At 40.3% G+C, this 16,390-nt stretch overlaps 1 protein-coding gene across 2 annotated transcripts in view; it reads right to left on the reverse strand.

The window, feature by feature from the left end:
- The window catches only part of GALNTL5 (polypeptide N-acetylgalactosaminyltransferase like 5), a 67,878-nt gene continuing 51,488 nt past the window's right edge, over window positions 1-16,390 (reverse strand). The window contains exons 7-8 of one of the 2 annotated variants that reach the window (XM_022577324.3): window positions 4,068-4,217; window positions 1-262 (exon numbers count right to left, since the gene is read on the reverse strand). In XM_022577324.3, the coding sequence (XP_022433032.2) occupies window positions 107-262; window positions 4,068-4,217 (306 nt within the window). In that variant the 3' untranslated portion in view covers window positions 1-106. Of the gene's footprint in view, window positions 263-440; window positions 4,218-16,390 lie in introns of both variants that reach the window. The other variant, XR_016394241.1, reaches the window with a different exon arrangement.

The following is a 16,390-nucleotide window of genomic DNA, read 5'->3' on the forward strand; positions in this document are numbered from 1 at the left end:
CTGTAGTTCACATAATTGCATGATGTTCCAAACTTGTTCTCTTCTCTACGTTGAAGGACTAGGGGAATTTTTAACGCTTTATTCATGAAAATGATTGGTTTTCCTTTCATGAGACTCTTTTAGAGGTCTCCAGTTCCGGGAAGACAGTATCCAAATACCACTGAAATGACTTGCAACCCAACTGTTTCCTTAATTCAACACGCTCACTAATATCTCCATAAGCAAGATATTTCAGATTAGGTCTTCGTAAAAATACCTGCTCCTAAATGGAAAGAAAGAGTCATTTCATTAAACCAGACAAATCGTTGGTAATCAAATCATGATACCTAACATAGCAGTATATATTTTCATCTGAACTAAAACAAAACAGAACAACGACAGAAAACCTTCCCTCTGTATGGGGAGGGCAGAGGCACACATAGGAGCTGGGACTCACTCACCTCACATATATTCACCGGATGTGCTGTGACAGACCACGATGAAAGTAGCGTAGAGGGACTCAGGAAGTCTAAGTCCTGCTTCTCAAGAGTTCTAGAATCATAGCCACCTATTGTAGTGTTTCCCCTTTCTCCTACTCTCTCAATGATACTCAAGGACAAAACCCCTCACTCCCCGATCCCTATCAACACTTCCATGGTTTCAGAAATGGGGGGTGGTGGCAGCTAAGGGCAAATTGACTCTGGAGGAAGACAACCTGGCTTCAATTTCTGGCTCTGCTATTTATTAGCTATGTGACCTTGGCTGCTACCCTCATGAGACTGTGGTGAGGACTGAACACTTTCATACGTGCAAAGCTCTTAGGAGACTAAGGCTGGCACATAGTAGGTGTCATGTCAGTGTCGGCCATTATTATCACCACACCTGGTTAGTCTTTTCTGCGTTCTTGATTTAAGGAAGCGCCAAGTATGAGTGTCTAATGGACTCAAGCTCTGCCATGTTAAAAGAGGTATTCTAAGTAGACCAAAGCCTCCTTGAAAGCAGAACCTTTGTATTTTCATCTGTGTATTCCCAGTGCCTGGTATATAGCACAGTAATATTGTTGAATGAGAGGAGCTTGCTTACCCAAATTAGCATAGTATGGGCATGCCATGTTGGACTCTCCCCAGGGATCTTTAGGTCTTTGCCATCATGTCTTGCCACTCCTAGTTCCCCAGGGGGGGTTGGTGCAGAGAATGAGCCTGAGGGAGGGTGTCCTCGTTTTGGAGTGAAGGCAGAGAAGACCTTAGCCAACGTCTCCCTGTCCAAAGCCTGTTTTGCCCAATGACATTCACTCAACTTCCCAACATGCTGTGTCATACAATCCATTGATTTTATGCCAAACATTACATGCTTTTTATATTAGATGGAACTTTTGGTAACTATATCCCCCATGAAATTCAGTAAACTACTCAGTCCTAACTGTGTTCAAGTCAACCATTTAAATCTGTGACCTCTGGTCACAGAAAAAAAAAAAAAAAAGCTTGAAGTCTCTCATAACTAAAGAAATGCAATTTTAAACAATGAGATAATTTTAACCTATCAGATTAGAAGAAATACAAAGTTTAATTAAAACTAGGGTTGGAATAGTTGTGGGGAGACAGGCACTTTTATATACATTTGATGGCAGTGTAGGTGACAGTGGAGGCAGTGAAGGACCATTTGGACATCATTCATCAAGACTTAAGATGCACTAACTCATGGTCCACAAGTCCATGTCTTCAGATTTATTCAAGATATATCTGCACAAATGTGCAAAAAGATACATGTAAAGGATGTTCATTTTGGCACTGTTAAGGAATAACAAAAAGCCAAGATGATCAGAATGTTTATCTCTGGGGGCTATTTATGAATGGAATCAATTTTAAAAGATCCATTCAAAGGAAATATTTAAAAGGATGACATGTTTATCTGCTCTGATTTTAAAAGACTTTGAAAGTATGTTTTTAAATTATACTAATAAATGGAAAAATTACAACAAAATATTGCTGCTCAAATCGAGTTAGGTAAAAGAAAAGGATATATACTCGTGTGTATGTGCATGTTAACAGGAAACTATAAACAGTAATTTAGTGGTGGCTTCTGAGGGGTGAAACTACGGGCTTAGAAAGCTTACTTTTCACTTCATGCTTTTCAATACTGTAAGACAAAAATGTGTATGCGTTACCTTTTTACAAATATTTTTTTAAAAATCAGGAAATATAATAAACATACCGAAAAAAGCACATAGAATATAAATGTGCACCTTAGTGAACTGTTGAAAAATCAACCCCAGAAACCCTAAGTCAAGAAATAGAACATAATCAGCATCTCAGAGGCCCTTGCCTTTCCTTTCCTGATCATAATCCTTTCTCTTAGTTTTTTTTTTTTTTTTTTTTTTGCGGTACGCGGGCCTCTCACTGTTGTGGCCTCTCCCGCCGCGGAGCATAGGCTCCGGACGCGCAGGCTCAGCGGCCATAGGCTCACGGGCCCAGCCGTTCCGCGGCACGTGGGATCTTACCGGACCGGGACACGAACCTGCGTCCCCTGCATCGGCAGGCGGACTCTCAACCACTGCGCCACCAGGGAAGCCCCTTTCTCTTAGTTTGAAGTGCTATCCTGATTATGTATTCATTTCTTTGCTTTTCTTTCTAGTATCGATATCTAATTATCCACACATAGATTATACGGTTTGATTTTTACCTGTTTTTAACTTTATAGAAATGGAAAAATACAGTATATATTCTATTGTGTTTGGCTGCTTTTGTCCACCATTATATCTTTCAGATTTACCTATACTGTTGTATGTATATTTAAAGTTGATTAATTTTCATTGCTATATAGAATTATATCATTAAACATATTTATTCATTCCACCCCTGATGAATATTTGGGTTGTATTCAGTTTTGGCTAACACAAACAATGCTGTTTATAAACATTCTTGTTCATGTGTTCTGGTGCACAAAAGCATGCTTTCTGTAGTGTATATACAGGATGGAATTGCTGGATCATGGGATATTCATGTCTTTTATTACTTGATATTGCCAAACTGTTTTCCAAAGTGAGTTTGTAACAATTAACACTCCCACCCAGTGTCTGAGACTTCCTGTGCTTGCCAACACATGGTCCTATCAGACTTTAAAAATGTTTTGCCATGTATGTAGAAATATGTAGAAGTATCTCATTGAGGTTTTAATTCATATTGCCCTGATTACTCAAGAAATTGAGTATTATTACTTTTATAATTTAAAATAATAAATAAATATTAGATCAAGACCAGGACATATAATATCACAGAGAGATTCTTACATATTTCTACCCATGTATCTGAAAGGAGGTCTTGTTGTTACTGTCCAAATTTGTTTGAACTTTCAAATTAAAATGAAGCTGCATCTATATGTTCTCTGTATGTGCATTCTAAAGGTCCCGGCAAGGGGCTTAAACCATGCGGAGATGCACAAATGAAGGGGCCTGGCTTTGATGTAAAAATCTTTGACTGTTGGGCTTCCCTGGTGGCGCAGTGGTTGAGAGTCCGCCTGCCGATGCAGGGGACACGGGTTCGTGCCCCGGTCCGGGAGGCCGGAGCCAGTGCTCTGCAACGGAAGAGGCCACAGCATTGGGAGGCCCGCGTACCGCAAAAAAAAAAAAAACTTTGACTGTTAGAGAAAAAAGGAGCAGAGGTTCTTGTGTGGTCCCCAAACCAGCTGCAGCCGCATCACTTGGGAGCTTGGTAGTGGAGGAAAAGAATCCAAAATTTGCCCATGGGAATGGGGCCAGATAGAGGTATTTGCCGCAGATGGGCAATCTTTGGGGGAGGAAAATAGATCTAGGGGCGAAAAAAAGCCTTCTCGTGTTGGTTGATTTACTTCTGAGAAACTTGAGTTTCCTTAGAGATTTAAAAAAAAAAAAAAGAGTAAGATGCAAGTGTAGCAGCTTAAAATGAACAAATTAAGAATAGCATCTGAAAATGGGTGGGTGAACAGCTGAAGGGTTGCCCTAATTTAAGGAAAAGTACAAAAATTGGTATCTAGAAAGCAGCAGCAGGCTTCTTTAGAGCCAGTCCCTCTCTGTACTCTCACTCATCTTTCCAAACCAGGGACACATCCTTCACCTTGTATTCATCTAGCCAAACGTGCACCAGTCTGAGATTATTATATGCCAAGGCTTTTACAATTCCAGTGTGGTTTGCAACGTGTTGCTTGTCAACATGTCCTACTCGAGAGCAGGGGAGTATAAAGAGTTGGCCTCCACACATCCAGATCTAGACATAAGAAAAACAGAAAACATATTAATGATTAATGAGTGTTTGCTAGTAATAGGCAACTGCTGAACTAAAACAAAAATAACCATAGCTAACATTTATTAAGTTTCTTATTTCATCTGATCCTCACAACAACCCTATCATGTAGGTACTGTGATCATCCCTATTTTACAGATGAAGAAACTAACACATACATTGGTTAAGAAGCTTGCCCAGTGATACAGTGGCAGAGCACAAGGTTCAAACTCAGGAAATCTGGCCCTAGAGTCAGTGCGCTGAATGAGTCAGTGATCCTGCCTCACTTACGCATGACCAGTTCTGATACTCATTATGTATGAAGACTGACAAGATATTTTATCTTAGGATATTCTCAAACAATATTCTGAGAGTAACATTTTCTGAGGTGATTAAGTATTGCTGGATATAAGCAAGTAATAAGAGAAATATCAATCATGGCTGAATTCACTTATTCATCTTTTTTGTACTTAAAACACTTTAAAACACTTATTTTTAATAACTTTTTATTACACAAAAGCAAAATATGACCATTGAAAAACTAAGAAATGTAGAAAAGCACACACAGAAAAAAGTAAAAATAACTTTCTGTTTTAACACTTTGTCAGCCAATATTAATCCAAGTATGTATGTGTACATACATAGATACACAACATTAAGATAACTTGCTTTTCTTCATTTGATATTATGTGAAGTTACTTTAAAAGTCTTGTATTGTTGGACATTTTGGTAGTCTTTGATTTTTATTATTGTAGATAATACCACAAAACATGTGCTTGTAACATAAATCTTATGGATAGTACACTTGCATGACTCTTCTCTTTACTTTAATTCAGCGATTCTTGCATGGTCTCCAGACCAGGAGCATCAGCATCACTAGGGAACTTAGAAATGCAAATACTTGAGCCCACCCAGACCTACAGAACTAGGAAGTCTGGGTCTGGGGGCACAGTAATCTGTATTTTAACCAGCTCTTTAGGTGATTCTGATGCACACTAAAGTTTGAGAACCACTGTTCTAATTGATCAAGGTAATATATCCCAGTTTTATAGATATTTTCTTAGGTGGATTCACCTAATCATTTAGGGAACAGTAGTAGGAGAATAAGACTCACTGAAAACAATACTCAGAAGTATTATGGTGAAATATATCACTCAGATAGTCAGAAAGGATTATGTTAAAGAAAATGGAAAAGCAGAACTTCTGACATAACATGAGACCTACTGACTGGTGCAGTCAACCTCTAGAGTTCTTTAGAAATACCCAGAAACATCCCAACAGAATGTCTAGAAAAATATCCATTGAATTCCTTCTCTAAAATGGATGGCTCAGTAGAAAAACCCTTAGACCAAAAGTCCAAAGAATTAGGTTCTTTTATCATCTCTGCCACATGCTTAGGATCAGACTATCCTCTCTGACTCTCATTTTCATCTGGAATTGAGAACTAAATAGTTGCTCATTTAAGCTACCACTTGGGGGTGCTTTGTTATGTAGCAAAAGCTAACTGATACTAGCCACCTATAATGTCTTATTCTCTTTTTTTAAAGTGAGAACTTAAAGAAATTTGGAAAATCATTAATATCTGTTTAATAATTAGGATGGATACAGAAGTATCTATTATTACTGGTACATTCTTACATGTTTGAAATGTTTCTGTATTAAAAAAAGAAATCTGGCTATGAGTATAGAATAGAAAACAAAAGTCAAGTAACCAAAGTGATAAAGGAGGAATATAAGTAAAAAATGTATTTAAAAACTTTCTCAAAAATCAAATTGAGGGAAGCTATTGCAATGTAGCCCAGTGTTCATAGGACCCACAAAGTTGTTCTTTTCTTCTTGATTCATTCTCAAAGGGAAACATGATCCATACGTGCCTTTTGCTCTGTTCTTTGTTCATGTAGGTGATGGTCAGCTTTCTTTCTCAGATATACTGCTGGAAGTAGTCTGTCCAGCTCCCAGTTTCTATTATTATTATTATTATTATTGGAGGAGGAAGAGGATGACAAGAAGGCAGAGTATCCCATTAAGAGTTAGTATAGTGTAGTGGTGCACAGCACAAACTCTAGGGCCACTCAGTGTGGTTCAAATCCCCTATGAGCTGTGTGATCTGGGGCAAGTTACTGAAGTTACTCAACCTATTTGTGTCTCAGTTTCCTCACCTGTAAAATGAGAATAATAACAGTACTGCGTCATGGGATTGTTATGAGCATTAGAAAATCTGATACTTGTAGAGTGCTTAGAGCTCTTGTTTTGTAAATGAGAGTGTATCTCTGTTGTAGTGAAGTGTGGTAGACTGCAAGTGTGGTCACAAATGCTTTTCATTCTTACATGCATACTTAATTGCAATGTAACTGTACTTCATTCCATCAAGAAGTGAGGTTCATTTCTCCATCTCTTGAATCTGGTCTTGGCCTCATGATTTGCATTGGTCAACAGGACATTAACAAACGTGATGCAAACAAATGCCTGAAAAGTGTTTGTAGCGCTTTGGGACTTGCCTTCTCTTGCTGCTCTTGGGAACCTTGTGACCACTTCACTGTGAATGAGCCTCACTAGCCTGCCTGACAATGAGAGACAAATGACCTGGTCATTGCCACTGTTCCACCTATTATTGGGCCAATGTCCACATATGTAAATGACGCCATCCCATATGAGCCAGCACCAGCTGAGCCTCCCGATGAGCAGAGATGTGTAAGCAATACCAGTAGAAACCAGCCATTCTGGCTATGACCAAAATAACCACTTTAGCAATACAATGAATTTTGAGGACTTACAATTGATTGTTGTTTTAAGCCACTGTGTTTTGGGACAGTTTGTTATACAGCAAAAGCTAACTGATACATGAGGGAACATATTTCTCTTAACCAGTTTTACTCATTAAGTAAATAGGACCTCCGTCCACTGAGTTGCTCATTCCAGAAACTTGGTGTGATACATGGAAATACTGTTCAGCAATATTATCTCACTCTCCACCCCTCACTAAGGGGTAGAGTATATTTCTCTGACACACTGACTTTGGGCTTGTCCATTTGACATGCTTTGACCCATGGAATGTGAGCAGACATGATGCCTGTGGAGGCTTTAAATATGCTCTGTGGTTTGGCTTGACTTTTGCATTCCTGCTTATCAACATGAGAAGAATATGCCCAGAGTTGCTACTAGAATGACGAGCAGAGCTGACCAAACTCAGAGCCCAGAGCCCAGCCCTGCCAGTGTAAATTCCGAGGCAGAGCCATGCTGGCCAACACAGAGACATAGGAAAGAAAAAAGCAGACGCTTCTTGCTCTAAGCCAACCAGTTTTGAGCTCGTTTGTAACAAGCATCATCGTGGCATTAGCTGACTGATCATTGGGTTGTCCATGACACCCCTTTCTCTCGATAACCACGTAGCTGGTCAGTCTCTGGGTTCTGTCCATTCTACTTGTAAATATGCTTGGAATCTGTCCAGTTCTTTCTGTCGCCGTTGCTACTGCTCTGGTTCCATCCATTGTCACCCTTTGTCCAGGTTATTGTAAGAACCTCCTGGTCTGCCTGCTTATCCTCCACTATGTCAGCCTCCACAGCCACTGTCACTGCCCTGCTTAAAACATACCAGTGGCATTTCATTGCACGTAAGACACATCTAAATCCTTACAGGGTCCTGCAGAGTCCTGCCCCTGCCTCCCTCTCCAGCTTCATCTTGCTGTTCTCTCCTCACTCATTCTGGTCCAGCCTCACTGGCCTTCTCCACTGACACATATGGGTTGGAAGGCTGTCCGCTTTCCAAGTCAGTGGGCAGAAACTGGGGCATTACTGAGTCTCTTCTTACTTTTTGTCTGTAATCTGCATTTGTGAGGGGAAGCAGGGGTGCATCATGCAACAAAGCCAGGGTAGGAGTTTCTCAGTCAGTCTTGCTGGCCTCACAGTTATGGGGGTGCCTCCCAGATTCAGGCTGCCTATTCATTTTAATTTCTAGTGGGATCTCATCTTTTCCAGTCTCAATAAATATCTTAGTAGAAAGTTAGGAGAGGCTGCTGCCCAGATACCATTTTAAATTAGAACTCTGGGAGAGCTGTAGCATAAAAAGAACGGAAGGAACATTGGCTGAGAGCACTTTAGGTGGCAGAAGCTGTGTTAGATGACTTATGCCCATCGCTGTGGTGAATGCACACAGTACCACTGCAAGGTGTCTATTATTCTGATCGTTTACACGTGGGGCCTTTTAGACTCTTGAGTGGTTCAGCTACTCAGCAAATATTTCTCAACCACTTTTTACATAGTCAAAGTACCAGGTGTTGAGAACGCATTTTGAACAAGTCAGATCTTTCCCTGCCCTCATGGAGCTCACAGCTGGTGGGAACGCACAACTGGCAGAGCCCAGCACAGAATAAAAATGGGGTCTCAGGTTCAAAAATTATTAAAAGTTTCAAGATGGCAACAGCAGAGCATTAAGCCAAGTGTGGGGTTCTTCTAAACATGGTACCATGTGCCACCACCCAGGCTGCACGTCTACACGGCCTGCCCTGCACACACAGACAGGAGACAACTGTGATACAGCACAATAAGTGCTGTAATGGGGGAAGCATGCATAGGAGGGGAACGGATCCCAGGCTTGGGTGTGTGTGTCTATGTGCGGGAGGCGGGTAAGGAAGATGAGGTCAAGAAAGTCTTCCTGAAGAAATTACATCAAAGCTGTAGCTATGGATTACGGCGGTGGGGAAAGAGGAAAGTGAACAGAGCCAGGTGATGGTTTAGAGGTAGAACTTCCCAGATAAGGTGAGGTCAACGTGGGGCAGGAGAGGGAGTGTGGAGTCCAGGGAGGCTCTCCATGGGTGATGTGTGTGCAGATAACTGGTGGCGTGGGGGAGAGGTAGCATGTCATCCACTCATAGAGGGAACATGGGAGGAGGAATTTGGGTTGAGCATACCTGTGGGACACCCCTGCCGTGGTAACTTGCAGGCGATAGGCCACACAAGCTTATGACTCAGGAGAAGGAACTGGGAAGGGGCGAGAATTGGCTTCATCAGCATCCGTTAATCATGGGAACGTGATGTGGACGAGGTTATGGGGAAGGTGGAGAGAACAGAGAAAGAGGGGCTTGGGGAAACCCCTTAGGGGTGGAAATTCCGTGCAGATGGGCCAAGAAAAGTAACCCAGTGAGGCAGTGGGGAGCCACGGTCCGAGCAGGGGCCTGGGTGCTGGGCAACTTGCCTAATCCTCTACTGTGTCAACACAGGACAATTGCCTTCAGCCTTTCTCTACCGCAGGCGTGTGGTTTGCTCTCAAATCACAGCATTCAAGGGATGCAGCAACCTTGGGCCGAATCCGAGCTGGCACCCGTGTCTAAGAGGCTCAGTCTGGAGGGTGAGGTAGGTGATCCTCCAAGCATAGGGCAGGGCCCCGGTTCCTGCAGGAGTGTATCTTGCCCCTTGGGGGACACCAGGATGGAACCCTGGGGCAGTGTGGCCAGACACAGAGCAGGTTGTCTGTTCTCTCAGGGAAACAGAAATGCTAATCTGGAGCCTGGTTATGAGGCCTATTCCGAGGTTGGGAGTGAAGCTGCAGCTCCGTGGGCACCCAGCGAGTCATCATTTTCCACGAGCAATGGTAACACTGAGCTCAGGTCAACTAAAACAAATTCAGGGCATTGGAGGCTTCCAATATATGGCCAGCCTTAGAGAGAAGTGACTTAGAAACAGGGTAAACCCGAGCTGGGGGGCAGGGGCGGTGCTTAAGATCTGAAGTTGAGTAGATCATACAAGGCAGGAAACGATAGGTTTGGAGCACACTACTTATGATTGCTGTGAGTTTGGGCAAGTCAGACTACCTCTCTGTGCCTCGGTTTCCCCGTTATGAACAGGAGATGATGCTGGTACCTACCTCACAGGCTTATTATGAGGATTAAATGAGTTAACATCTGTAACATTTCAGAGCAGTGCATGTCACACATAATAAGAACTTGGAAATGAAATACATTTTTATCCTTTACATCTCAACTTAAATGCCATTTCTGCCGTGGCAGACACACACCTCCCCTAAGACAAGGCTAGGTTCACCTTTTATATGATCTCACAGTACTCTGTATTTCCCCTTCATTGCATTTATCAGAAATAAAACTAAATAACGACTCATCTCACTCTACCGCAGACATTGGTAGAATGGAAGCTTTATGTCATTCGAAACCACGTTTGCTTTGAGTGCTACTGTATTTTAGCACCCATCACGGTGCTTGGCATGTGACAGGTTCTCAATAAATACTGCTGAACGAGTGAATGAATGAATGAATGAGGATTGTGTCTTCTGAATGCCCAGCATGTGGCACAGCCTGATGCAGGAGGTGCTCCTTAAACGACGGCTGTGTTGAACACTGAACTTAACTAGAACACTCAAGAGAGCCCTAAACTGAAACGAGATTTGGGCCTGACCACCATACAGGTGTTAGTTACAGCCATGGGAGTTGATGTAGGTATATCACGAAAAGTATTAACAAGGGGACGGCACAGACGCTGGCCGAAGAGAATAGAGGAGCCACCACAGGTCCTGGTGGCCCTGCCCTGCCGGGTGCTACCACTTTTGTTTCTGGGCCATGGGAAGGCTGAGATGCGGAGAAGGGAGGCGTGACGGGCGGCAGGCGGGAGGTATTCGGCTGGCTCAGAGTAGAGGTTCTTTCCCATCAGATAAGGAAAGAGTGCACTAAGTTAACAACAAGCATGGCTTCACAGGTGCAGAGCGGCTACATGTCAGCCCTGAGCCCTGAAGAGCACGTGGGGTAAGAAGAGAGGGTTGACAAGGGGAGCAGTCTTGGGAGCACCCATGTTTAAGAGACACACAGGAGAAATTCCTGTGAAGGAGATTGAGAACAGCTGAGCGATACAAGGGGCTTTTCTTGGATTTTGCCCTAAAACCCAAGAAAACTTCTGGAAAAGACTGGTGTACCATGTCAAATGCTACAGTAACCTCAAGCACACGGAAGACCAAAAGCCATCCATTAGGGACACGAATATGAAACTGATGCCAGTGCCGTAAATGATGTCAGAGGAAGGATGCTGAGGGCCTCCAGGATCTGATTTACTGGAATGAAGAGTGAGAAATGAAGTAGATGCAGGTGTAGCTGATCTTCCCTTAGGAGAAACCAGGTTACTTGGGCAGAGAGGGCTGCTGGTGTCAAGAGAGTGCCTAGCTATTTATTAATTTACATGTTTGTTTATGAAAAGAGAGAGCCAAGCACACTTAAAACGTATGAAGGGGCCATTTGGAATCAAGTAGCTGAAAGTATTGAAGCAACCATAATGAGTGCACTTGAGTAATAAGTTTGCTGTTATTTGCTGTCTGGAGGGAAGGTAAAGCCAAGATAAGGAATACGCTCTTTTTTTTTTTACTGTATGATATCACTTGTAATGTGGAATCTAAACAATAATACAAATGAATGTATATGCAAAACAGAAACAGATTCACAGATATAGAAAACAAACTAGTTCTTACCAAGCGGGGAGGGGCAAGGTAGGGCTATGGGATTAAGAGATACAAACTACTATGTCTAAAATAGATAAGCAAGAAGGATATATTGTATAGCACAGGGAATTATAGCCATTATCTTGTAATAACTTTTAATGGAGACTTATCTGTAAAAATACTGAATCACTATGCTGTACACCTGAAACTAATATAATACTGTAAATCAACTATATTTCAATAAAAATTTTTAAATAATACAAATGAATCTATATACAAAACAGAAACAGATTCACAGACAGAAAACAAACTTATGGTTACCAAAGGGGAGGAGGAGTGGGGGAGGGACAGATTGGGAGTGTGCGACTAACAGATGCGAACTATTATACTATATATAAAATAGATAAGCAACAAGGATTTACTGTATAGCACAAGGAATTATATCAAATATCTTGTAGTAACCTATAATGGAATATAATCTGAAAAAGAAAAACTGAATCACTATGCTGTACACCCAAAACTAATACAACATTGTAAATCAACTATACTTCAATTAAAAATAATTTTTTTTAATGGTGGAATTTTGAATCCCCAAGATTCTGTTTCTTTGATTAGAAATCAGTATTTTTCTGAAATATTTATTGTTCATTAGTATTTCCTTTACAAGTCTTAAAATTCATTTATGTATATAATGCAACACCATTCAAAACCTTAGGGATTGATTTTGAAATTGCTGAAGTGATTGAGAAGAACAAATTACACTTAGAAAATTCTGAAAATGAAGAGTAACAAGGGACTCACTCTACCAATTAATAGACTTTATCGTGAAGCTACAGAAAATATCAATGCACGTGATTGGCTCAACAACTGGCAAATGGATCAGTTGAACACAGAAAGACCTAAGTATATATGATAATTTAATTTGTTAAAAAATGTGTCATGCCCGTTTCTTTCTCTTCATAATTGTCACTTGATTAACAACTTGAAAAAAATGCAGAACTTTAACTCCTATCATGCACGAAAGTCTAAATGTAGTAGAGAATTAAATATAAACAATGATGTCATAAAACTATTAGAAAAAAATTATATGAAAAATTATTGGATTTGAGAATTATAAAAGTTAAAGAGCAAACTTAAAGCAAATATTTTACTTGTTTAAAAGCCTTTAGTATTTAGCCTTTTACCATTATACAATATCTATTTTCCGTTTATTGCTTTTAATCTTAAATGCCAATTTTATGTTAATATTGCCACTTCAGCATTTCTGGTTTTGTTTATTCACCTAGTATTTTCTTTTTTTTTAATTTTATTTAATTTTTTAACTTAATTTTATTTATTTTTTAATACAGCAGGTTCCTATTAGTCATCCATTTCATACACATCAGTGTATACATGTCAATCCCAATCGCCCAATTCATCCCACCCCACCCTCACCCCCACCCCCCACGGCCTTCCCCCCTTGGTGTCCATACGTCTGTTCTCTACATCTGTGTCTCAACTTTTGCCCTGCAAACTGGTTCATCTGTACCATTTTTCTAGGTTCCACATATATGCGTTAATATATGATATTTGTTTTCCTCTTTCTGACTTATTTCACTCTCTATGACAGTCTCTAGATCCATCCATGTCTCAACAAATGACCCAATTTCCTTCCTTTTTATGACTGAGTAATATTCCATTGTATATATGTACCACATCTTCTTTATCCACTCATCTGTTGATGGGCGTTTAGGTTGCTTCCATGACCTGGCTATTGTAAATAGTGCTGCAATGAACATTGGGGTGCATGTGTCTTTTTGAATTGTGGTTTTCTCTGGGTATATGCCCAGTAGTGGGATTGCTGGATCATATGGTAATTTTTGTTTTTTAAGGAACCTCCATACTGTTCTCCATAGTGGCTGTATCAATTTACACTCCCACCAACAGTGCAAGAGGGTTCCCTTTGCTCCACACCCTCTCCAGCATTTATTGTTTGTAGATTCTCTGATGATGCCCATTCTAACTGCTGTGAGGTGATACCTCATTGTGGTTTTGATTTGCATTTCTCTAATAATTAGTGATGTTGAGCAGCTTTTCATGTGCTTCTGGGCCATCTGTATGTTTTCTTTGGAGAAATGTCTATTTAAGTCTTCTGCATATTTTTGGATTGGGTTGTTTGTTTCTTTATAAACCTGCATGAGCCGTTTATATATTCTGGAGATTAATCCTTTGTCCGTTGATTCATTTGCAAATATTTTCTCCCATTGTAAGGGCTGTCTTTTGGTCTTTGTAGTTTCTTTTGCTGTGCAAAAGCTTTTAAGTTTCATTAGGTCCCATTTGTTTATTTTTGTTTTTATTTCCATTACTCTAGGATGTGGATCAAAAAAGATCTTGCTGTGATTTATGTCAAAGAGTGTTCCTCCTATGTTTCCCTCTAAGAGTTTTATAGTGTCTGGTCTTACATTTAGGTCTTGAATCCATTTTATTTTTGTGTATGGTGTTAGGGAGTGTTCTAATTTCATTCTTTTACATGTAGCTGTCTAGTTTTCCCAGCACCACTTATTGAAGAGGCTGTCTTTTCTCCATTGTATATCCTTGCCTCCTTTGTCATAGATTAGTTGACCATAGGTGTGTGGTTTATCTCCAGGCTTTCTATCTTGTTCCATTGATCTATGTTTCTGTTTTTGTGCCAGAACCATATTGTCTTGATTACTGTAGCCTTGTAGTATAGTCTGAAGTTAGGGAGTCTGATTCCTACAGCTCCGTTTTTTTCCCTCAAGACTGCTTTGGCTATTTGGGGTCTTTTTTGTCTCCATACAAATTTTAAGATTTGTTGTTCTAATTCCATAAAAAATGCCATTGGTAATTTGATAGGGATTGCATTGAATCTGTAGATTGCTTTGGGTAGTAGAGTCATTTTCACAATATTGATTCTTCCAATCCAACATGGTATATCTCTCCAACTGTTGGTATCATCTTTAATTTCTATCATTAGTGTCTTATAGTTTTCTGCATACAGGTCTTTTGTCTCCCTAGGTAGGTTTATTCCTAGGTATTTTATTTTTATTGCAATGGTGAATGGGAGTGTTTCCTTTATTTCTCTATCAGATTTTTCATCATTAGTGTATAGGAATGCAAGAGATTTCTGTGTATTAATTTTGTATCCTGGAACTTTACCAAATTCATTGATTACCTCTAGTAGTTTCCTGGTGGCATTTTTAGGATTCTCTATGTATAGTATCATGTCATCTGCAAACAGTGACAGTTTTACTTCTTTTCCAACTTGTATTCCTTTTATTTCTTTTTCTTCTCTGATTGCCGTGGCTAGGACTTCGAAAACTATGTTGAATAATAGTGGTAAGAGTGGACATCCCTGTCTTGTTCCTGATCTTAGAGGGAATGCTTTCAGTTTTTCACCATTGAGAATGATGTTTGCTGTGGGTTTGTCGTATACGGCCTTTATTATGTTGAGGTAGGTTCCCTCTATGCCCACTTTCTGGAGAGTTTTTATCATAAATGGGTGTTGAATTTTGTCAAAAGCTTTATCTGCATCTATTGAGATGATCATATGGTTTTTATTCTTCAGTTTGTTAATATGGTGTATCACATTGATTGATTTGTGTATATTGAAGAATCCTTGCATCCCTGGGATAAATCCCACTTGATCATGGTGTATGATCCTTTTAATGTGTTGTTGGATTGTGTTTGCTAGTATTTTGTTGAGGAATTTTTTTTTTTTTTCGGTATGCGGGCCTCTCACTTTTGTGGCCTCTCCCATTGCGGGCACAGGCTCTGGACGCGCAGGCTCAGCGGCCATGGCTCACGGGCCCAGCCGCTCTGCGGCATGTGGGATCTTCCCGGACCGGGGCACAAACCCGTGTCCCCTGCATCGGCAGGTGGACTCTCAACCACTGCGCCACCAGGGAAGCCCTTGTTGAGGATTTTTGGATCTATATTCATCAGTGATATTGGTCTGTAATTTTCTTTTTTTGTAGTATCTTTGACTGGTTTTGGTATCAGGGTGACGGTGGCCTCCATAGAATGAGTTTGGGAGTGTTCTTTCCTCTGCAGTTTTTTGGAAGAGTTTGAGAAGGATGGGTGTTAGCTCTTCTGTAAATGTTTGATGGAATTCACCTGTGAAGCCTTCCAGTCCTGGACTTTTGTTTGTTGGAAGATTTTTAATCATAGTTTCAGTTTCATTACTTGTGATTGGTCTGTTCATATTTTCTGTTTCTTCCTGGTTCAGTCTTGGAAGGTTATACCTTTCTAAGAATTTGTCCATTTCTTCCAAGTTGTCCATTTTATTGGCATAGAGTTGCTTGTAGTAGTCTCTTAGGATGCTTTGTATTTCTGCGGTTTCTGTTGTAACTTCTCCTTTTTCATTTCTAATTTTATTCATTTGAATCCTCTCCCTCTTTTTCTTGATGAGTCTGGCTAATGGTTTCTCAATTTTTTTTATCTTCTCAAAGAACCAGCTCTTAGTTTTATTGATATTTGCTCTTGTTTTCTTTGTTTCTATTTCATTTATTTCTGCTCTGATCTTTATGATTTATTTCCTTCTGCTAACTTTGGGTTTTGTTTGTTCTTCTTTCTCTAGTTCCTTTAGGTGTAGGTTAGATTCTTTATTTGAGATTTTTCTTGTTTCTTGAGGTAGGCTTGTATAGCTATAAACTTCCCTCTTAGAACTGCTTTTGCTGCATCCCATAGGTTTTGGATCGTCGTGTTTTCTTTGTCATTTGTCTCTAGG

This window comes from Delphinapterus leucas, chromosome 9 (genome assembly GCF_059928025.1).
Source record: "Delphinapterus leucas isolate spDelLeu-1000000601 "Yukka" chromosome 9, BTC_Dleu_Yukka2, whole genome shotgun sequence".
Classification (NCBI taxonomy): Eukaryota; Metazoa; Chordata; class Mammalia; order Artiodactyla; family Monodontidae; genus Delphinapterus; species Delphinapterus leucas.